The following is a 23,801-nucleotide window of genomic DNA, read 5'->3' as shown; positions in this document are numbered from 1 at the left end:
TGCGTTCCACCAGTCGATGGGGAGCCCACGGGCACCACCGAGGCCGCCCCACCGCACACGGAGGAACACCCCTGCCTCTATTACCGGGACCCCCTGCCTCCACTACCAGGACCCTCTGCTCCAGTAATGCCCCAAATGAGAAATCTTAATTTCTTCACGATGTGCCTGTAACCCACCTGTCTATATGAGTGTATTACTTCTTTACACCACATTAAAATGTGTTGCTGCACTTAGAAGGTGCTGCGTTTTTTCCCTCTCGCCTCCCCCAGAGATCACTTCTGTCTCTCCCGCCGGCAGCCGCTACAGTGGACCGCTAACCCCTGACCCCCTTGGCTTTTTTCCCCTACCCCACCTACCCTCCTCATGGTCCCCAGGACCAGCCCACACAGACTTCCACTTGCGCCAATTTACCACAAACTATTATACTAGCACATTATGCCATTGTCCTGCAGGGTTTTTTTTTTTTTGGTGAGGACACAACCGCTTCAAGAAAAGAAGGTTGTAAGCACCTTTTCGAATTGCATCAACATTTGAAAGCTTTCATGAGATGTTAGTGATTGGATTTAGCACTCCCTGACCATTATTCACTCTGCAGTGGGCACCTAAAAAGCCTGTAGCTCCTCGTTAACTATCCATCCCTTTGAGTGGTCCTTTAAAAAGGCCGCCAGGAAGTGACGTCAGGATCCCAGGACACACGAGGCTCTGCGTTCCACCAGCCGACAGGGGAGCCCACAGGCACAGCCGAGGCTGCCCCACCGCACACAGAAGAACCCCCCTTCCTCTATTACCGTGACCTCCTGCCTCCACTACCAGGACCCTCTGCTACAGTGATGCCCCAGATGAGAAATCTCAATTACTTCACAATGTGCCTTTAACCCACCTGTCTATGTGAGTGTATTACTTCTTTACACCACATTAAAATGTGTTGCTGCACGAAGGTGCTGCAATTTTTCCCTCGTCTCCCCCCAGAGATCACTTCCGTCTCTCCCACTGGCAGCCGCTACAGTGGACAGCTATGCCCTGACCCCCTTGGCTTTTTCCCCTCCCCCACCTCCCCAGGACCAGCCCACACTGAAACTTCCACTTGCACCAATTTACCACAAACTCCTGGAATCTCTTCCATGCTCTTGAGACTCTGCTGGGAGAGACAGCAAATCTTCTGGAAATGGCACGTATTAATGTACCATCCTGGAGGAGTTGGACTACCTGTGCAACCTCTATATGGTCCAGGTATTGCCTCAGTAATGACACTGACCCTAGCCAAATGCAAAACTAGTGAAAAAGAGTCAGAAGGGAAAAAAAAAAAAAAAAAAAAAAAAAAAAGTATGCAGCCTTTACCTGTAAAACGATTTCTGTTTTGGAGGTCTTCTGTTGCCCATCTAGTGCACTTGTTAATTTCATTAACACCAAAGCAGTTGAAACTGATTAACAACCCCCTCTGCTACTTAACTGACCAGATCAATATCCCAGGAGTTTGATTGACTTGATGCTATACTCTGATTAAAAAGAGTTCCTTTTTTTTGAGCAGTGTATTTTTTTCCAGGTTGTGGCCTTGACGGTACTATGATCCACACCTGGTGGCCTTGCCCAAAACTAAGGAGGTTCTGGATCTGTACCTATAAACTTTATTTACTTGCTCACTCAAGTGATTCTCATTAAATCATTACAGGCACTACTAGGGCGCTTGGCCGAGAGGATGCCAGGACATACATAGAGGCCCCATCGCATTCATATTTGTAGCAGCCCGAATTTCCATTTCTAGGTTATGGAAATCCCATTCAACCTACTAAAGTCCAAGTTATCATTGATCATGGTTAATGAACGCCCATCAGAAATATTGAACGACAAGCTTGCCTTCTTTGACAAAATCTATGCCCTATGAGACGCGTTTGACTTTGTATCTCTCGCCTGGACAGGGTGCCCTTCTTACTTTGCCTATCCCTATAGTCTATTTCTCTCCCTATCTTTATTGGGTTTTTGCATTGGTTTTGTTTTCCTATACGATTCTGGGTCCACTTGCAGTGATTAATGTTTAGTATGAGCTTAATTTTGACCTGCAATCCAGGGTTGTGAAGCTGGCCTAAGGTAGTCATTTACGATTTTCTTTAGCAATATTGCTGTATCCCCTCAATGCCCTCCCCCAAATTATGGATATCTCCAGAGGGGTGAGATAGAGTTGGGTTGGGGTTTCCATATTCTCATTGCCTAATATTTTGGTTTTCTATAAAGTATTTCGGGATAAAGTGTGTTTGTTGTAAACATGTTACCTCTTTGGTTGTAAAGTTTTATACCCTTGTGTGCAAGCCAAATGTACACAATTTGTTGTATATGCAACTGTTAGATCTTTGTACTTTCACTTCCAATGATTTTGATTCAGTACATCAAAGCAGAGGCAAGCAGGTATTCTATGCTCCTTTAAAGATGTATATAAGGAGCACAAATTACCTGCTTGGTCCTTCAGGTTTTTGTATAGACACTGCTGCTGTTCACCAGTCCACCCTACTCATTTTTGTTGGTAATCTGAGAACTGCTTTTGTTTAATCTTAAAAAGGAGCTATTCCCAAACACACCCACTGCATGCCACTTGTATCTTACAAACAGAATGCCTAATGTACTAAAGAGTCAGAACTAGCAAGGTTTTCAAAGCCACCATTAATACTGAAGACTGAGTTTGAGCCCAAATCATGAAACAGCAAGTAGACAAAGAGGAAAATACCAAATAGAGGCATAAAAGCATCATACAATTTCAAATGTTTTTGTTCCTGTATCATTTGTTTCCCTTACCTTGTAATGATGGGCTCACACTTTGCGGCTGCAATTTGTGATATCATGGCCTATTTCTTCTCCAATGTCCATGTTTTGCTGCAACTACCTAAGTTAACTAAAGGGACAGGCAACTTCATGTTCTGGGTCACAGTGTCCAATGCATGACTTGCCATTTTCTCATTTTGTGTCTGTGTAAGCTGTAATTACTATTTAGCTCTCACCAGCAGAGCACTAGACTCTGAGACCCTGGGATTTTGAGATTTGTAATTCCTTCACAGGAAGTGTCTGTACTCGCACTACAGAGAGAGGGCATGCATTAACCTGTAAGGACTGTGCAGCATGCCTCATGTTCGAACACAAACTTTTGACACAGGTATGTAAGATTTACTCTACTATAGGCTGTGTGCTAAGACCAACAAATGTCACTATGAAATGACATGATCAATGCCCATCTTGTTTAGGTGAAAAAGCAGAAGGTGCAGGTAGGAAGATTTAAATGTCAAATAAAACCAAAGAAAATTCCAGGTTTAAATTCCCAGCATGTGCTTCTACTATAGAGGCTCTCAAAATGTAGAGTTAGGACTGAATAATAATCTAGAGTGCCATGGATTAGCCCTTCAGCTTACGCAGGTATTTGCAAATGTGTGCAAACTAAACCCGTTTTTAATGCATACTGTTAAGACAGGACAATTCGGTTGGTTGCAGGCTGGTCGGTAAACTGAGCTAGGAATTTTCTTTGGTTTTGTTTGACATGCGATGCCCTTTCATGTGGCCCTTGCTGCAAGAGGCCAGTTATAGGTGGGGCAGTGGGCATTTGTTTGTACTGTAGGAAAATTGTAATACTTTTAAGGAAGCAGTCACCCATGTAAAGACCTCTGAGAAATGTGGCCGTCAAAGAACTCCGCAATCTAAGTGAACCTTAAGACATTAAAAAAACTGCAGTGTTTGCTGGAAAGCATTAGCAATTTAGTGACTTTTTTTATTGGTTTTGTTCCTATAAACACCTTTTAAAAAGCAAGAAAATGTATTTATGGAACAAATAAAGCCATCCATATTCCTACTGAAAAATGCCGACCATTGTACCTATGTTGGGTTCATATTTTGCAAAAACTTTTACAAAGCTAAGTTTACTGGTATTTGGAATTCTGAAATGTAGAGGGAACCCGTGACCAGAAGACTGCTGGTCTGGGAGTGCTAATTTCTGACATAAGCCCCACTTATCAGCTTAAGGGTCCTTGAAATTTGGCGAGTCTCTTTGCACTGGGAGAGGCGGAGCATGGAAACATGATTGAAGCAAGAACACAGTTTTATTGCATACATATTGCACTAGATGAACATTTTGGACAGCTATTTACATTGTTGGAACTTAGAGGTATTACACAATTAACTTTACTGAAGAGCTATTTGCACAGAAAAAAATCCACATTTAATCACGGTTGCAGTTTTTGATTTCACAATTCCCCTAAAAGGTTTTACGAATGTATATTCACTAATTTAGAGCATGGTTTGATTCAATATTTATTTATAGAACACTTCATTTAGATCGAGAAGTACTGTATATTACAGATTAATACTAGTTCTGATCATGTGACATTTGTCAGAGACCATTTCACACTGTTTATGTGTGAATCTTGCTAAATTCTGCCGTCGTCTAGTTATTTGGTTTTAAAAAAGTTACACAAAGCAAATTGCCAATTGTTGAACGGTTTTAAATTTTGCAGTACTTTGTCATGACACTTCCTTCAACTAAAAGGCACTGAAACTGGTAAGTTCAACTTAAATATCCTCTCGGCAGGAGGGGGTGGGAGGAGGATCTGGACACACTAACAGGGTAAGTTTGATAGCACATCTTCAAACAGATGCAGCTAATTTCCCTGACCCCTAACTCAGCGATGATCCCAATTGTTTGTTATACATTGAGTGTACTGTACATCGCAGAAGCTTTTTTTAATGGCTGTGCAGATACAACACTGATTGCCCAAGATGCCAGGGGCCCCAGTGAACCTCATACACATGCTCTGGAAGTGCCCAAAATTATTTAGGTACTGGCAAGAAGTTGTGGACACTATTGTGGCTCTTCAAATACAGGATTTCCTTAGACTCACTAGTTTGTATTTTGGACAGGCATTTTGGAGCGGCATATCCAATGGAGATCAGGGTACTGGCCTGTAGATTTCTTTTTTTCTTGCCCTTAAAATTATAGCTTTAAAATGGATTTCTCCACATTCTCCTACATTTGAAGAGTGGTGTAATACTAATGCAAATTCTATTCTTCTAAAGGAATATTTAATTTACCAACACAGAAATACCCCGCATAAGTTTGCTAGACCAGGGACAGACAACCACGGATCCCAAATGTTTGCACCTTTACTCCTGGTAACACCTTTTCTAATGCTAATTCTGATACAAAATATACTCTGCATGTTCTGTAGTAAGGAGTTACACAAACTAATTAATTGAACTGTTGCATGCCAAGGCTATGTTCTCACATAAAACACATTATACCAGTTTAAGCTGCCTATGCTCTGCAAATATGTTATTTTTATTAGGTCATTGGTATGCTTGGATGGACGTGATCACTGTTGTATGACACTACTGGGGATGACCTTGTATTATGCAAAGACCTTTATGCTATTAAGAACCTACCTCCCTCCTTACATTGCTTCTCATGGTTTTACTGTATGTCAATTAATACCCTTGTTATAGTGGACTTACAGGGGTTGTAAAGTCAGAAGGTTTTTTTTATATGCATTAAGATAAAAAGCCTTCTGTGTGCAATAGCCCCCCTAATGCTTACCTGAGCCCACTCTCTATCCAGGGATGTCCACGCCTGTCTCAGCCATCCGGGACTCCCCTCCTCATTGGCTAAGACACAGCAGCGGCGCCATTGGCTCCCACTACTATCAAAGTCAGTTAGCCAATGAGGAGAGAGAGGGGGCAGGGCCGAAGAGCAGCTCCATGTCTGAATAGATACACAGAGCTCTGCCTCGGCTCGGGGTCCCCCATAGCAAGCTGCTTGCTGTGGGGGCACTCAAAGGGAAGGAGGGGCCAGGAGAGCCAAAGAGCGACTCGAGAAGAGGAGGATCTGGGCTACTCTGTGCAAAACCAACTGCACAGAGGAGGCAAGTAGAATGTTTTGTTTTTTTTCAATAACTTTAACAGACTTTACAATCACTTCCCCCCTTAATTCTCTCCAGTACCCCCCCCCCCCCGGTGCCATTCAGCTCCTCTGCTTCCCCTGTGCTCTCCAGCCACCCCTAGTGCTCCCATCTTGTATGAAGTCCGCAGTCTCTGACCAGCTCTTGTATCAAGTCCGCAGTCTCTGACCAGCTCTTGTATCAAGTCCGCAGTCTCTGACCAGCTCTTGTATCAAGTCCGCAGTCTCTGACCAGCTCTTGTATCAAGTCCGCAGTCTCTGACCAGCTCTTGTATCAAGTCCGCAGTCTCTGACCAGCTCTTGTATCAAGTCCGCAGTCTCTGACCAGCTCTTGTATCAAGTCCGCAGTCTCTGACCAGCTCTTGTATCAAGTCCGCAGTCTCTGACCAGCTCTTGTATCAAGTCCGCAGTCTCTGACCAGCTCTTGTATCAAGTCCGCAGTCTCTGACCAGCTCTTGTATCAAGTCCGCAGTCTCTGACCAGCTCTTGTATCAAGTCCGCAGTCTCTGACCAGCTCTTGTATCAAGTCCGCAGTCTCTGACCAGCTCTTGTATCAAGTCCGCAGTCTCTGACCAGCTCTTGTATCAAGTCCGCAGTCTCTGACCAGCTCTTGTATCAAGTCCGCAGTCTCTGACCAGCTCTTGTATCAAGTCCGCAGTCTCTGACCAGCTCTTGTATCAAGTCCGCAGTCTCTGACCAGCTCTTGTATCAAGTCCGCAGTCTCTGACCAGCTCTTGTATCAAGTCCGCAGTCTCTGACCAGCTCTTGTATCAAGTCCGCAGTCTCTGACCAGCTCTTGTATCAAGTCCGCAGTCTCTGACCAGCTCTTGTATCAAGTCCGCAGTCTCTGACCAGCTCTTGTATCAAGTCCGCAGTCTCTGACCAGCTCTTGTATCAAGTCCGCAGTCTCTGACCAGCTCTTGTATCAAGTCCGCAGTCTCTGACCAGCTCTTGTATCAAGTCCGCAGTCTCTGACCAGCTCTTGTATCAAGTCCGCAGTCTCTGACCAGCTCTTGTATCAAGTCCGCAGTCTCTGACCAGCTCTTGTATCAAGTCCGCAGTCTCTGACCAGCTCTTGTATCAAGTCCGCAGTCTCTGACCAGCTCTTGTATCAAGTCCGCAGTCTCTGACCAGCTCTTGTATCAAGTCCGCAGTCTCTGACCAGCTCTTGTATCAAGTCCGCAGTCTCTGACCAGCTCTTGTATCAAGTCCGCAGTCTCTGACCAGCTCTTGTATCAAGTCCGCAGTCTCTGACCAGCTCTTGTATCAAGTCCGCAGTCTCTGACCAGCTCTTGTATCAAGTCCGCAGTCTCTGACCAGCTCTTGTATCAAGTCCGCAGTCTCTGACCAGCTCTTGTATCAAGTCAGCAGTCTCTGACCATCTCTTGTATCAAGTCAGCAGTCTCTGACCATCTCTTGTATCAAGTCAGCAGTCTCTGACCATCTCTTGTATCAAATCTGCAGTCTCTGACCATCTCTTGTATCAAATCTGCAGTCTCTGACCATCTCTTGTATAAAAACCAGACTGCAAGGGGCACTGTGATGGGGGGGGCTGTGAAATTTGTGCAATAAATATTCTTGAAAAACATTACAATTTTTGTCAGATATAGGATCCGCCCCAAGTGCCAAATGCTCTAGGTACGCCACTGAGGGGAGGTTATAACCCCTGTTGTGCCATCTGCATGCCATTGGCGCAATCCCTCTTCAATTTGTACCCCCTCGCCCCCCTTAATACTTACGTGAGCCTGAGTCCAATCCAGCAATGTGCATGAGCAGCTCTCCCGTCTGTCCCACCATATTTCACAGATTGATAGCAGCAGGAGCCACTAATTGCTTGGCGTTGCCGAGCAGCCCTGTGTGCGTCAATGTATGCAGACAAGGCAGCTTAGGAGCGAGCCCACACAAGTGCCCCCATAGGAAGCAGCTTCCTATGGGGGCACTTACTTAAGAGGAGGAGCCAAGAGCACCAGTGGGGGGACCACAGGGGCTGTACTGTGCAAAACCACTGCACAGAGCAGCTAAGTATAACATGTTTATTTTAAAAGAAAAAAGTGAATCCTTAATGTTACTTAAAACTTGTATTGCTATGGGATCACAAAATTATATTGAACTTATAGGTCAAAGTGATGATGTATGACTGTTATCTGTTATGAAATTAAAAAAAAGGTACCTTCATAGCCATCTCCTCTGAAGATTCACTATCGGAAGACTCGCTTGAGCTTTCTGCAGGATCCTTCTTCAGGGTGGGGGGAACTTTAAATGGTGTTGGGGACTTTGCAATTGTAGCATTTGAAGATGTGGAGGTTTTAATCAGCTTGTCTGTAATCTTTTCATTGCTAGACTTTACAAAGTTTGGCGTGGGAGTCACAAACTGTCATTATAAAAACAATCCCAGGTTGAATTATATTTAAACAACTATTACATCTAAAAAGAACAAACATAAGCCCAAAACAGTTTCACATAGTACCTGCATTGTATCAGCTTCATCACTTTCGGTATCACTACTCTCCGAGATGTCTGCAGCTACCTTTTTTGCTACCGGAGGAGCTGGCACAGCACCTTTTCCCTTAGAGGCAGTGGATTCATATGGAGTGGAAGTTAATAAGGGAGCAGATGTTGGCTTCTTGTTCTGTTTTGCCTCAACTTCAAGCTTCTGAAAGACATCAATGACTACATTATAAATTCCCATCAATGACACTTGGTGATGGTTAATAATTCCTTTCATCTGTGCATCATACCTGTGTACCAGACTGCTCTTCTTCACTATCCGATGATTCACTGCTTTCAGACGTTCCCTGGTCAATTGCTACCAACTTTGTCCCTGGGACTGACTTGGTAGGACCACTTGCATTGTGTTTGGCCACAGCAGCTGGTTGTACTGTGGATTTGGCCGCAAGCTGAGTAGCCTTTACTGATATTCTGGGTACCTGTAATAAAATCATTTTATGATCTAAAAAAAACGCAAATATACATTTTTTCTGTGACAGCAAAAAATCCTGGTTATACATACAAGGAACAAAGCTTTGACACTGTTGCTGAAAAATGCTTTTTTTATTGTACTTACCGTAAAATCCATTTCTCTGAGTTAAATCGATGGACACAGCGCTTCATAAATAACTACTGGGTTATATTGCCTCCTCCAGGAGAAGGACTAGGCAGAACAAAAAACACCTGGCTATGCCCATGGGCCCTCCTCAGCTTGGTATATAACCCCCGCTCTCTGCTCTAGGTAATCAGTTTAGTAGCAAGCAGTATTAGAAGTATCAGAACTCCATAGAGGGGTGGATGCGGTGTCCGATGAACTCCAAGAAATGGATTTTACGGTAAGTACAAAAATCCCATTTTCTTGTGTCCGTCAATGAAGGAAAGAGAAAACTTACCGTTAGTTCACCGGTAACGACTTTTCTTAAGAGCCTTCCAGGACGGCCCAAACATGAGAGATGATAGGCTCCTCCTACCTACAATCAATTAAACACAGTTAAAAGGCCCCACCCTTCCCTCCATCCTCAGTTGTAAAAAAGTATCTTCCACAACCAGAATCTTTGAGGGAAGCGTTTAATATTCAGTCCATAGGTACTTACCCCTTTTTAACTTGTTTGCACCCTTTAAGTAGGGCGGGTAGGCCGGCCGTCCTGGAAGGCTCTTAAGAAAAGTCGTTACCGGTGAACTAACGGTAAGTTTTCTCCAATCGCCTTCCAGGACGGCCCAAACATGAGAGGATACTAGATTACCCCTGGCCTACCTTAGGGTGGGACAACTGCCTGCAAGACCTTGCGTTCGAAGGTTAGGTCCTGTTGAGACAGAACTTCTATCCTGTAGTGTTTCAGGAAAGTGTCGTGGCTGGACCAAGTGGCTGCTTTGCGGATCAACTCCCAGGATGCTCCTGCCTTCTCGGCCCAGGATGTTGCTAGGGCTCTTGTAGAATGTGCATTAATTTTTACAGGAGCTGGGACACCCGATGCCTCATAAGCGCTGGTAATTGCTTGTCTGATCCATCTAGATATTGAAGGCTTAGAGGCCTGCAACCCTTTCCTAGGTCCAGAGTGGAGGACCAAAAGGTGGTTTGATCTTCTAAAACTCCTTGTCCTGTCTAAGTAACTAAGAAGAGCTCTTCTAACATCAATACAGTGGAACCTTTCTTCCTTGCTGTTTTTAGGATTGTCACAAAAAGAAGGCAAGATAATTTCCTGTGTTCTGTGGAAAGGAGATGCCACCTTCGGTAAATAGAGCGGATCTGGCTTTAGAACTATCCTGTCCGGACATACAGTCATAAATGGCTCTTTGATAGAGAGGGCCTGGAGATCCCCTACTCTTCTTGCTGAGGTGATGGCCAGTAAAAAGGTCAACTTAAGAGACAACCTTTGGAGGGGAATTTCCCCCAAAGGTTCGAAGGGGGGTCTAGATAACGCCTCTAGGACCCTTGTCAGGTCCCAAGGTGGGAACCTGTCTTTTAACAAAGGAGTAACTCTTTGTCTGGCTAACAAAAATCTCTTTATTAGTGGCTCTCTCGCCAGACGGGTGTCAAGGAACACTGAGAGGGCCGCAATTTGTACCCTAAGAGTGTTAATGGCCACACCCTTATCCACCCCATCCTGTAGGAACTCTAGAATTACAGGGGTAGAGGGGGAAACAAAACCTTTTTGTTTACCCCAGGTACAAAACATCTTCCATACCTTAGTGTAGATTTTCTTGGTAATAGGCTTCCTGCTCAACAGGAGAGTATCTACAACTCTCTGTGAGCAACCTTTCGAAATTAAAAGCTGGCTTTCAGTAGCCAGGCTGTTAACTGAAAAAATTTCGGGTTTGGGCAGAAGACCGGACCCTGAGCTAACAGCTTTTGAGAAATCGGCAGGTGCCATGGGGGAACTATTGCCATTGTCTTTAGAGTGGCAAACCAAGGCCTCCTTGGCCACCAAGGGGCAATTAGAATCAGCCGAAGGTCCTCTGAGTGGTTCAGTTTCTGAAGAACCCTCGGGATCAACATCAGGGGGGGGAAAGCGTAAGCCAGACTGAAGTGCCATGGTTGGGCCAGTGCATCCAGGCCCATCGTTCCTCTGGTCCTGGTAAGGGAAAAAAACCTTCCCACTTTCTTGTTCTGCTCTGTGGCAAACAAATCTACTTCTGGTGTTCCGAACCTCTGGGTTATCATTTGGAAAATTTTTGCATCTAACTCCCATTCTCCCTCCTGAATAAGATGACGACTGAGGAAGTCTGCTTGTAGGTTGTTTACCCCTTTGATGTGGACCGCTACTAGGGAGATCACTCTTTCCTCGGCCCAAGTAAGGATTGAGGTAGCTAGATCTAAGAGGGGTCTGGATCTGGTCCCTCCTTGTCTGTTCAGGTATACTACAGTAGTAGTATTGTCTGAGAGTATTTAAACCTCCTTGTTGAGGATGTTCTCTCTGAAGGCTTTCAAGGCCTCTCCCACAGCTTTCAGTTCCCTGAAATTTGAGGCGGCTTGTATTGTTGCCAAATCCCAGACTCCCTGTGCTTGGGCTCCTTCCATGTGAGCCCCCCAGCCCTGGGTACTGGCGTCCGTGGTAATTTCTACAGGGTTCCATTGACCCCAGGGCCTGCCTTTGTCCAAATTGTTCTGCATTTTCCACCATTTCAGGGATTCTCTGACCTGAGGGGTAAGGATGACCTGTTCGTCCAAGGACTCTGTTTTTCTGTCCCAAGATGACAGATGGAAAAACAGAAGTTCCCTTGCGTGTAGCTGTGCCCAAACCAAGGCTGGTATACTGGCTGTCATGAACCCCAGAACTCTCAGAACATCTCTTCTGGAGCAGGATGGGGAGTCCTCTAACGCGTGGATCGCGGAGACTATTTTTTCCCTCTTTTCTAGGGTTAGAAATAGTTTCTGGGCCTTTGAGTCCACCAGGAACCCAAGAAAGTTCCTTAGTTGGGATGGTATTAAAGCTGACTTCTCCCGATTGATGAGCCATCCTAAGTTCTCCAATACCTCTATTACCCGACGGGTATCTAGATCTACCTGGATCTCGGATTTCCCGAAAATCAGTAGGTCGTCCAAATATGGAATCAGAGCAATCCCTAACATGTGTAGGTGTGCTACTGCCTCTGCAAGGACTTTCGTAAATATCCTTGGACTGGCAGCTAGACCAAAGGGCAGTGCTCTGAACTGCCAATGAGTAGTTATCCCCTCGTTCTCTATGGCAAACCTTAAGAATTTCTGATGTTCTGGGTGGATGGGAACGTGAAGATAAGCATCTCTGAGGTCTAAAGTGGTCATGAAGACATCCTTTAGTAAGTTCTTTCGTACAGAATAGATTGTTTCCATTGAAAATTTCTTGTACGTCAGAAACCTGTTGAGTTTCTTTAAATTTATGATTAGGCGGAATTTGCCTGATGGTTTTGGGACCACGAACACGTGGGAATAGAACCCCTGAAGATGTTGATCTTCTGGTACTGGAGTTATTACCAATTGTTCTGCAAGTTCTTGGATTCCCTGGAGCAGAGCCTGTTTGACTTGAGCTTTCTTGGGGACCTGGGTTAAGGTAATTGTGGTGGGTGGAATTGTGGTGAATTGAAGGCGATAGCCTTCTTGGATTAACTTGTAAATATATGGGGAGACTGAAATTTCTCTCCATTGAGTGAGAAATTGGCTCAGTCTGCCTCCCACCTTGACGCTGGCGTCACTTGCTATCTCTTGAACCAGCGGTGGAGGGAAAGAGTAGATTATTTCTTTGTTTTCCCTTCCTGAATGCCCATCTCTTGTTAGGCTCCCTTTTTCGTCTATTTTGAGTTTGTTCCTGGGGGCCTCGAAAAAATTTTCTAGGAGTATCTTTCCTTTTTACTGGAAATTTTTTACCCTTTTCCGAGGACCTAGCAAGGACCTCATCCAAACCAGAACCGAATAATAATGATCCCTCAAAGGGCAAAGCGCAAAGCTTGGTCTTTGAGGTAAGGTCTCCCTCCCACTCCTTCAGCCAAATTGCTCTTCTGGCTGAGTTTAAGAGGGCACCTGTCTTGGCTGCAGCTACTACTGACTCTACGGCTGCATCCGCCAGGTAAGCTACTGCTTTCCCAATAAGGGATAGTGAGTCCTGCAAGTCCTTTTGAGTCTTTTCCTGGGGTAAATTTTTATTTAGCCTATCCAACCACCAGTAGGTATTTCTTGCTACACAGGAGGCTGCCAAGGCCGGGGCCATGGTAGAGGCATTGGATTCCCAGGCTTTCCTCAGGAGGGACTCTGCTTTCCTGTTCATTACATCCTTAATACTGCCTGAATCAGTAAAGGAGAGGTCAGATTTCTTGGTCACTTGAGCCAAGGGCGCATCTAGTTTGGGACTTTTGATCAGCTGATCTATATCCTCCTCTTTGAAGGGGAATCTCCTTTTCCATGACACTGGCCTCTTAAATTTGGTTTCTGGGCGCTGCCATTGTTGAAGAACCAAGCCTTTGAGGGATTGGTGGATGGGAAAAACTCTAGAGGGAGTCTTCCCTAGACCCTTGTAGAGTTTGTCCTGGGCTGATGTCCCTTTTGGCACATCGGGTATTTCTTCAGAGGCATACACTGCTTGAAGGAGTCCCTGCATGCCATCCAGCCCAAACAGATTCCTGGATGGTTCTGTTTCCTCTATATCTTCTGAGTCCCTATCTCCTTCTCCCTCTGAATTAGATAAAGAGACAGAGCGGTCCATGTCCTCTTCTTCCTGACTATTACCTTGCAATCCTGAGGGCAGACTTTGTGAAATAGATTGGCTAGCTTGTCCTGGCCTAACCGAAAGACTCTCCTGTGAGGAGGTACCTTCCCCTGCAGGAGAGGTTGAGGTTCCTGAACTCCCTAGGGAGGATTTTACAGTCTGAATAGTTGACAGCATTTCCTCTTGGACTGTTTTCAGGAAATCTTTCATTAAAGCTGAAGACTCTCTTCCTGCTAGTTTGTAAATGCATTTATAGCAAAAAGGTTTTGTGTGGGAACTAGGGAGTTTGTCTGCACAATTACAGCACTTTTTAGAGGCAACGGATCCTAACCCTACAGGTGCAACAGTAGAGGTTTCCTGAACACCGCTCTGGGACTCTGGAAGACAGGATACAACATCAATTAGTATCACTCTTCCATATTTTGAAAAAAGAGTAAGAGACCCCTAGAAAGGACACTTTAAACAGTCCTACTATGGGCAGGGAGAGGGAACATCAAGCATTGTAGGAAAACCAAAGACATCAGCAGACTTTTTCCTTTTTTGGATAAAGATTAGATGCATTGCAGCACTTACCCGGGTCCGACCTGGGTTTGGCTGTTGTTGCTTGGCCCAGCACTTCTTCCTTCCCCGGTGGGTGAGTAGAAGGCTTCATCTCCCTGGCAGCTGTCCGAGCTCCTGTGGCCTGGGAGTCTGCATTACCGCGTGGAAGCGGTTCCGGCGTCTCCTCCACCTTCCTCTTCCGCATTGTGCCGGAACTGACGTCACCGGATGTTGACGGGTCCTTCCGCTCCGACCGCGAGGCTTGAGGCGCTCGCGTCTGACGTCACTTCCAGCGGGAAATTCGAATCCGATCCGTGGAGGAGAGCTGCTGGCGCCGGGAACAAGCGGTGAAAGAAACCTAGAGGGTCACCCGGGTGACCGACGGTTCCACCGATGGAAGAGGCGACCTGTGAGAAACCCGGGAGGGGTGGCAGGTAGAGCTCTACTCTCAGTGGCTTTGCCGAACCTGGCTCACAGGGGGACCATAGGACTATCAAAAAGTCTGCAGGTCAGTAAAAAATAACAAATGTTTCGTAGGAAGAAACACAATCTAAACTGAGGATGGAGGGAAGGGTGGGGCCTTTTAACTGTGTTTAATTGATTGTGTTTCCGGTAGGAGGAGCCTATCATCTCTCATGTTTGGGCCGTCCTGGAAGGCGATTGGAGAAAATGGGATTTTTGTACCTACCGTAAAATCCATTTCTTGGAGTTCATCGGACACTGCATCCACCCCTCTATGGAGTTCTGATACTTCTAATACTGCTTGCTACTAAACTGATTACCTAGAGCAGAGAGCGGGGGTTATATACCAAGCTGAGGAGGGCCCATGGGCATAGCCAGGTGTTTTTTGTTCTGCCTGGTCCTTCTCCTGGAGGAGGCAATATAACCCAGTAGTTATGATTTATGAAGCGCTGTGTCCATCGATTAACTCAGAGAAATGGCTCAATACAGATATCAATAATGCAAAAAGTGGTCACCGCCTCCACCTATAACTGGTCTTAGTGGTAAGGAGCACTGGAGGGGCGGACGCAGATCAAAAAAACGAAGAGATTTCCATTCACAACTTACCAACCAGCCAGCGACCAACCGAATTGACCTAACAGTATGCGGTAAAAACAGAGGTTTGGTTGCACACATTTGCAAATACATGTGTAAGCTGCGTCTGCCCTTCCGGTGCTCCTTACCACTAAGACCAGTTATAGGTGGAGGCGGTGACCACTTTTTGCATGAAAGAAAATTGACACCTGGCCCTTGATGGTACTCAAGGCCAACTTCTGATCAATGCCCTGTCGAAGAAAGGTTAAGATCCGAGCCACAGAAAAGGATCAAGGATCCTTTTCGGCACCAATCGACTCACACCAAGAAATGTACGTTTTCCACGTACGATGGTATATCTTGCAGGAAGAAGACTTCCTCGCCCTCACCATAGTAGGGATCACTGATCCAGACAAACCTCTATCCCTCAGTACCTAGCTTTCAATAGCTAGGCCATTAAAACCAGGGACTGTAAAGCAGGATGGTAAATTAGCCTTTGGGACAACTGGTCTTCTCTGAGAGGAAGCCCCCGAAGGGACGTTTACGGCCATCAGGATAATTGGAATATCCTCACTCTTGATTCCTCGCAAGGAACTGCGGAAGAAGCCTGAGCCAAGGATGACACTGGCCTTACCATGGCCTTTGGACGCCTGCGGTATCCTCCTGTGGAGCCGAACCTGCTAAAGCAGCTGCATGTAGGGCTGTGCAAACAGAACTGTCTTGAAAGTGGACACCATCAGACTCAGAACCTGTATGCATATCAGGTGAGAGAACTAATTGTGACAGCAGCTGGTGAATCATGGCCTGTGGTTCCTGAAATTTGTCCAGAGGAAGAACAATCAGAATTAAAATGAGAATTAAAATGAGACCTAGGTAAATCAATTCCCTGGACAGGGATAGAGGGCACCTTCGTTAGTTCAGACATCACCTGAAACTTTAAACGGCTCCAAAAATAAGGTGAAAGACACACCTTTCTCCTGCGCTCAGAAAACAAGGCTCCCCCGACTGCTCTTCCCACAGGACTTTGCAAAAGGCATCTCAGATGGCCATGGTCTTGCTGCCCTAAAGGACTGGGGCAGTCCAACAGTACTGCAAACAAAAAACACAAAAAGGGCGCACCGACCTAGCGCATTATCCTCAATAATGGTTTTATTGTTGTAACATAAAAATAGCTACTTGCAAATGCAGATGAAATCAATCATATCGGACTCAGAAACTTGAGTGTCAGAAGTAGTCCATACGAAAGTCCATTGTCCTAATAGGACAATGGACTACTTCTGACACTCAAGTTTCTGAGTCCGATGTGATTGATTTCATCTGCGTTTGTGAGTAGCCATTTTTATGTTACAACAAAAAAAACATTATTGAGAATAATGCGCTAGGTCGGTGCGCCCTTTTTGTGTTTGTTATCACCTGAACCTTTGCAGGAATTAAATCCGCACAAGGAGACTCAGGACCTAAAAAAACTGAAAAGAACTTTTGTCCCCCTTTCTGGGTACCCTCAAAAGAAACATTTTGTGGACCTCCTTGATGCTCACAAAAGAGGTCCACTGGGCCGGAAACCAGCAAAGATGTCCCCCCACCCCAATAATGGGTGAGGGCAGACATTCATCCTGAAGGGGTCCGGTCTGCGGGCCCGGAGAAGACAGCTCTAGGCTTACCAGACCAAGGTTGCTTGAAACCTCCCTGGGAAGGTTTGAAAGATCTATTTCTTATTCTTAGGCCCAGAAGCACAAAATAATTTTCTATGTGCCAAGAAGGCGGGCCCCCGTCTGCAACGAGGCTCCATCCACTTCCTAGACTGGCAGGAACGTACTCTTTCCCCAGTGAGACCCTCAATGATGTCATCCAGGGTAGCCCCAAACAGGCGATCGCTTTGAAAGGGCAAATCAATGAGAGCTTTCTTGGAGGCTTGGTCTGCGGACCAATTAAGCCACAGCATGTGATTATCACCACCGCTGAAACAAAGTTTGGACAGCACAGAAGCTGTATCCAAAGCCGCATCACCAAAACTGCAGCCCATGGAGCAACTGGTCCGCTAAATCCACATAAGCAGCGGGGATCTGCTCACCCACCAGGCCCTGGTGCAAAAGCTTGGCCCATTCAGTCAGGGTCTGAGACACCAGGGCTGAGGCAAAGACTGCCCAAAATGCCGAACCAGCCAAAGTAAACATGCTGTGTGCCACAGCCTTTGCTTTGCTGTCAGCCGGGTCCTTAAAGGATGGGGATTCTTCTACTGGGATCATGGTTGCTTTATTCAACCTGAAAACAGGAGGGTCCACCACTGGTGAACTAGTCCAATTTTATTTTTAAAAAGGGACTCCTCAAAACTAACGTACAGCAAAACGTTTGGGGACCACAAAGGGTAATTTTGGTTGTTCCCATTCCTTACAGGAAATCCTGTCAAAAATAAGGCACATAAGGAAACACCTTTGGAGTATGAGGCAGCTTATGCATACCAAACGACACAGCCACGTCCGGGGCTACATCACCTGCATCCTCCATTTTTAAAGTCTCACACACCGAAGTGATGAGAGTCTAACAGCTGCTGCGACCATGGAGGAACCATCCTCACTATCGGATGGATCTGGGGTGTGATATTAAGTCCCCCTGGACGAGCCGCTTCCATGGCGTCATCAGGCTCAGAATAAGATGAGACAGACGGAGAAGGGGAAGGCGGGGGACGCTTCCTATAGGGGCTTTGCCCACACTCACTTCCAACCGGGACACTAAGGACTGCAGGGCCGCCATCCGTGCAACCATGGGAAGCTGGGGTCTTGAGGGACCTACCACCTCCATGAGGGGGTCAGTGGGGGAGATGTGACCCTGAGGTTTCATAAGGAAAGGTAGACCTTGCAGTACAAAAACGATCTTTTGGCACAACTAAAGGATCCCCTCAAGGCTCAGGGTACCCATCAGCAGAGAAAGATAACAGGGACCCCCAAAGGAGCACCGAGAATTCCAACCCAGCATCAGCATGGATGCCATCCCTGTTCAAATGTCCCTGGCACAGGAAAAGGAAACTGAGGAGGAGGAACAGGAAGAGGAGGAGCTTTGGCATCCACACGAGGCTTTGGTCGTCTCCAGCGTCTCCCGGACTAAGGGAAAATGGCCCTTGACAGCATCGGGCTACACAAACATGGCCGCCGACCGGAGACCAGCCAGACATAGTTACATAGTTAGTGAGGTTGAAAAAAGACATCAGTCCATCCAGTTCAACCTATGATGTGTGTGTGTGTTTGCTTTTAACCGTACATTGTATACCCCTGTATGTTGTGATCTCTAAGGTGCCCATCTAATAGTTTTTTGAAACCATCAATGCTCCCTGCTGATACGACTGCTTGTGGAAGAGAATTCCACATCCTTACCGCTCTTACAGTGAAGAACCCCTTACGCATTTTAAGGTTAAACCACCTTTCCTCTAGTTTTAGTGAGTGGCCACGTGTCTTATTGCATCTCCTTTCTCTGAATAGTTTGTTCCTTATGCTAGGGTTTCCAGTACAGTATTTGTACATTGATATCATAGCCCCCCTCAATCGTCTCTTCTCTAGCCACTTGCCCACCGCTCACATGGAGCGTACTGCGGCAAAGTGGCACGATCCCGTCCAGCGACGTAGACCTACGTCGCTGGACTCCTCCCCCTGTAGGCGGCGCTCGCGCGCAGCCGGAGGCGCGCTCCCGCTGTTTTCATTCACAGCGGGAGTCGGGCCAGGGGAGGAGCAGCGGCGATCGCCGCTGCTCTGCCCCGATCGTCGGGGAATCGAGTGAGGAGATCCGCCCGCCTGTGTAAACAGAGCGGGCGGATCTCCATAGTGACAGGGAGTGACAGATCAGACTGTTCAGCATAGCTGGACATCCGATCTGTCCCTGTCTCACAAAGTCACCTGCCCCCCCCCACATGTCAGTAAGCACTAGGCATACATTAACCCCTCCCTCTCCAATAAAATTAACCCCTTCACTGCCAGTGTCATTTTTACAGTAACAGTGCATATATATAGCACTGATTACTGCAGTAATATCACTGGTACCCCCAAAAGTTTCAAAAATGTCAGTCAAGGGTCAGATCTGTCCGCCGCAATGTCGCAGTCCCGCAAAAAAAAAAAAAAAAAAAATCGCAGATCACCGCCATTACGCGTTAAAAAAAAAAAAACACCAAAAATGACAGAAATCTTTCCCTTAGTTAGTAAACGCAATAACATTTGCGCAAACCAATCAAAATACGCTTATTGCGATTTTTTTACCAAACATAGGTAGCAGAATTTTTTTTTTGGGGGGGGGGGGGGGGAATTTCATATAAAAAAATGTTAAAAATAGTTATTTTTTCAATTAAACGCTCTTTTTTTGTTTATAGCGCAAAAAGTAAAAATCGCACAGGTGATCAAATACCACCAAAAGAAAGCTCTTTCTTTTAAATTTCGTTTGGGTATGGCGTCGCACGACCGCGCAAATGTCAGTTAAAGTCGCACATCGCCGAATCGCAAAAAGTGGCCTGGACGGAAGACAGCAAAATCCTCCGGTGGTAAAGTGGCTAGAGAGAATAGGTTCAGTGCTTGTAGTTTTTCCTCATAGCTGATGTCCTCCATTCCCCTAATTATTTTTGTTGCCCTTCTCTGGACTCTTTCCAATTCCAGCACACCCTTCCTGAGGACCGGTGCCCAGAACTGGACAGCATACTCTAGAACATTTGTCCCCCTTTCTGGGTACCCAGACTAAAGGAAAATGGTCACCATCAGCTACAGCATGATTCCAGGATCTTCCCTGCGTCTTCTGCAATGCTGTTCCCTCTGCAAGGGGACCCCCCCTGAACGTAGGACACATGTTTAGGGGAGACTCTGCTGTGCACTCTGCACTGGGACCCCCCTGCATTATACCCACACTGCAAACAGTAAGGCATGCACCTTGGGGCTACACTATGACCCTTCCAGACTACTAGGGCAGGACGCACACTATCCCAGGACCCTTACAGGAGTGGGGATAGCAGGGGAGACCCCAGGGGTCTCTGCTGCATCCTCTGCCCTGGGACCCCCACCAGACTCCAGGTCCAGACATGGGGGAAAAGGAATAGGGAAAGACCATCTCACAGAGATTTAGGGATGGGAGTAGGGAACCTGCAGGCAGGTCGGACTATCCCTGGAGGTTACCAGCGTCCACCCCAAAAAAAAACGTCAAAAAGGGGTTGAGGGGGGGACTGTACTTATCCTTCCGTGGTGCATGGTAATGCTTTAGACAGAATCCTCGCCACTGAAGTAGGGGAGCTGTCCTCCAAGGGACCGCTGCGACTCAGACCCAAGCCCGGTCGTATGCGACCCTGTGAGACATCTAACTCAAGGGCCAGCCTCTGTCCGTGAGGCTATGTTGCAGCTGACCTAGCACGTAGCTGTGGTCTGCACGTACTCGCTAGCTGGGCTAGGGGGACCACTGGCTCTAGATTATCTAGCCCGTCGCCCAGCCTGACAGTTGATTGTTGATCTCCCGAGAGAAAAAACAAAAAAGATGTTAAGGAAAGAGGAAAAATTGCTAGGACCAGAGATCCCAGCTGGGTGCCTAGGTCCCTTCGCCTGACTAGACATTATAAAACTGATTACCTAGAGCAGAGGGGGGGGGGGTATATACCAAGCTGAAGACGGCCCATGGGTGTAGCCAGGTGTTTTTTGTTCTGCCTAGCCCTACTCCTGGAGGATGCAATAAAACCCAGTGGAAAGGGGGGTACCCGCGCGCTATCACACTTCTAAATGAAATAATCTTTATAGAACAGCTGCAAACGGCATAAGGCGTTTGCACAGTCTGCCGGTCCTCCAGCAACAGTTCCGATAGTCTATCAGCTTTCCCTACACGTGTCGACCAAGTCACGATGAGGTCATTATGCTGGCATTTTACAATTGGAAGGTAAGAAGATAGTGTGGCCACATCCATCAGGGATCCCTGCGCCCCCTCTCTTTATATTCTTTACCGCTGCAGATCTGAGTGACCCTTGTCTTTGGAAGAAATAGTTGGAAGAGACTGTGTATATCTGTTCCCAATTTGAACTTTACCCACGGACTGTTTATTTTACTCACCAGTGTACTATCCATGAGCAGGAGAAGCCCCCTTTTTTAATCTTTTTTTGCTCTCATTAGCACAATACGTGCCTGAATGTTTTTTGCCGTTAATTAACACTTATCTGATTACTCTTCCTTTCTGGCTCATTATCAGTTGTTGAACATTCATTACTGGGTTTCCCCTTACCATCTCACCTGTATATACTTAAGATTCCTTTGCAATTAACGGCTTTACAGCAGCTATTCCACTGAAGTGATTTAGATACAATATTTCATTTTCATTTAATTGTATTTGTGAGATTGCATCTTATACACACTTCTGTTTATTTTTATTATATACCATTTATGATTCTTTTGCAACTAATGGTTTTATACTATTTATTCTACTGAAGTGATTTAAACACAATTTTTTCTGCATCTATTTATACACCTTTGTGAGACTACATCTCGTATACACCTTTGTCCACCTTTAATACACAATAAAACCCAGTAGTTACGATTTATGGGATGCTTTGTCCGTCGATGAACGAAAGAGAAATAAAGTTTGCAGCTGACAGGATATCAAAAGCTCTTCCCATCCTAGAAATAATCACCATATCCTCACTGTTACACTGTAACCAGGCCTTGTAAAAGGCACAGACTGGGGCAACCTGCATAGTGCCTGCCTGGTTGAAGTTAAACAGGGTGCTTATCCAGTAATTCAAAATGTATCAAGACCGTCATGCAAGCCAGGAAGGAGTATTAAATTCTGACCAACCGTGAATTATATGCAAGGCAAAGCAACAGCCTAATTTTAGTTTGAGCCTCTGCATCTGTTTCTACTTACCTGACATTTGCTCCACCAATACATCAGGCGCTGGGGGGAAAAAAAAAAAAAAAAAAAAAAAAAAAAAGAAGATGCCCCTGTGTTGGCTCGAGGTCATAAAATGGAGCTTGCACAGGACTGAGGACTCTTTATACCTGCCCATTAATAAATACTGGATGACTGAGCTACCAATCACAAAAGTTTTGTCACACTAAATAAAAAAAGTAAGTTGCTGGTCATGTTCCCTTTCGTTCTGGGAAAAACAGTGTGGCAAAGGAGGAAATGGAATGTAAGTAGACAACTCTGAAGGCTGGTATTAAATGAAACTTTACAATGTATGCTATACTAACATGTATGTTTCATGTTCTAGATTTCTTCACATTTCATTATGAACAAATAACTGAGTACCTGGGCTGGAGGAAGGTCTTCATTATCAGAGGACTCCGTACTTTCAGAGCTATCTGCCATTGCCTGAGAAAAAGAGGCCATCTTGCTTGTCAGAAGGCCCTTCCCTTTTGATACGGTAGCTGCTGGTGTTGCTGGCTTTACAGTTTTCTTAGGTTGAGATGCGGATAGTTTTGCCTTCTGTGTTTCTAGAGTTTTGACTTCAGTCTGCCAAAATACATAAAGTCAAGACAATAGTAAATATGCAGCTTAACTTTTCCAATGCTTTTTATAAGTATTCAATCCCCATGAATAACTGCGTGTTATGTAATGTTGCAACCTTCATTATCTGCTTGGTATATTGCAATATGTAAACACATATTGACATTTAAAGTAAACCCAGTGGTCACCATATACATTTATTTTATAACATCAGCACTGTTATAGCAGTACAAACAATAGTTTATTTTGTGAATACAGTATGAGCTTAAAGTGACCTTAAAGGTTTGGTTTTTTTAATAGTCCTATACTTGCCTGCTCTGTACAATGGCTTTGCACACAGCAGCCACGATCCTCTTCTTCACGGGTACCCTGTTGGCATTCTTGGCTCCTCCCCTCAACCAGTGCCCCCAATATCAAGCCGCCTGCTATGGAGGCAATGGTGTGTGCTCCCTCCCAAGCCCCACATTTTGTGTGTCCAAATGATTTCCTGAAGCAAATTTGATCATGCTTTGCTGGGGTTTTTCGGTCTTCCTCTGGATCAACTGTGGGTATAGGATTGTGTATATGGGATTGTATGATTTTTTTTTCCCTTTTATTGGTTGAACTGGATGGACTTGTCTTTTTTTCAACCAGACTTACTATGTAACAGAGCTGCAGCTCGTCCCCGCCACCTTCCGCACTGGCTTTGATTGACAGCAGTGAGAACCAATGGCTCCCACTGCTGTCTCAGCCAATCAAGAGAGAGAGAAACCTGGGACAGCCGAGGCTCCCGGGCACATTGATGGATTGAGAGGGGGGAGTTAGGCAAGTATTGGGGGAGCAGCACACGGAAGTTTTTTTACCTTCATGCACAGAATGCAGATAAGGTAAAAAAAAAAAAAAAAAAAACAAACATAGCCTTAACAGCCACTTAAAGAATCACTCTTCATGTTGTGAATTCTGCCTTTCTGCTGGCCATCTCTTTCCGTAACTTCCTGAAATCCCGGCATGTTTTGCAGCTTCTCCTGTGCTGTTTACTTTTAATTTCTAAGAACTGCATTCCCCATGGTACCTTTCTGCCTGCAAGCCGTGATTTCTGTACTGCCTCTGACTCCTGAAATTATTTTTCTCAGTACCTCTTTAGTTCAGAAGGCAGGCTCTCTAAAATGTGTAACAAAGCAATGCCTACTCACAGTGCATAATGAATACAC

The 23,801-nt window shown here is 45.7% G+C and overlaps 1 protein-coding gene across 1 annotated transcript in view; it reads right to left on the bottom strand.

Moving 5' to 3' along the window:
• Positions 1 to 23,801, bottom strand: part of LOC309552698 (uncharacterized protein) — a gene marked incomplete at its 5' end in the record, with an annotated part of 175,645 nt that overhangs the window by 98,244 nt on the left and 53,600 nt on the right. Inside the window, 3 exons of the mRNA XM_082253624.1 lie at positions 8,391 to 8,576; positions 8,662 to 8,850; positions 22,414 to 22,617. Coding sequence (XP_082109750.1) covers positions 8,391 to 8,576; positions 8,662 to 8,850; positions 22,414 to 22,617 — 579 coding nt within the window. The remainder of the gene's footprint in view (positions 1 to 8,390; positions 8,577 to 8,661; positions 8,851 to 22,413; positions 22,618 to 23,801) is intronic.

The sequence above is a fragment of the Pelophylax lessonae genome (genome assembly GCF_965119305.1).
Source record: "Pelophylax lessonae genome assembly, chromosome: 4".
Taxonomy (NCBI): Eukaryota; Metazoa; Chordata; class Amphibia; order Anura; family Ranidae; genus Pelophylax; species Pelophylax lessonae.
Note: the sequence above shows the minus strand (reverse complement) of the source record. Positions and strands in the feature narration are given on the sequence as shown.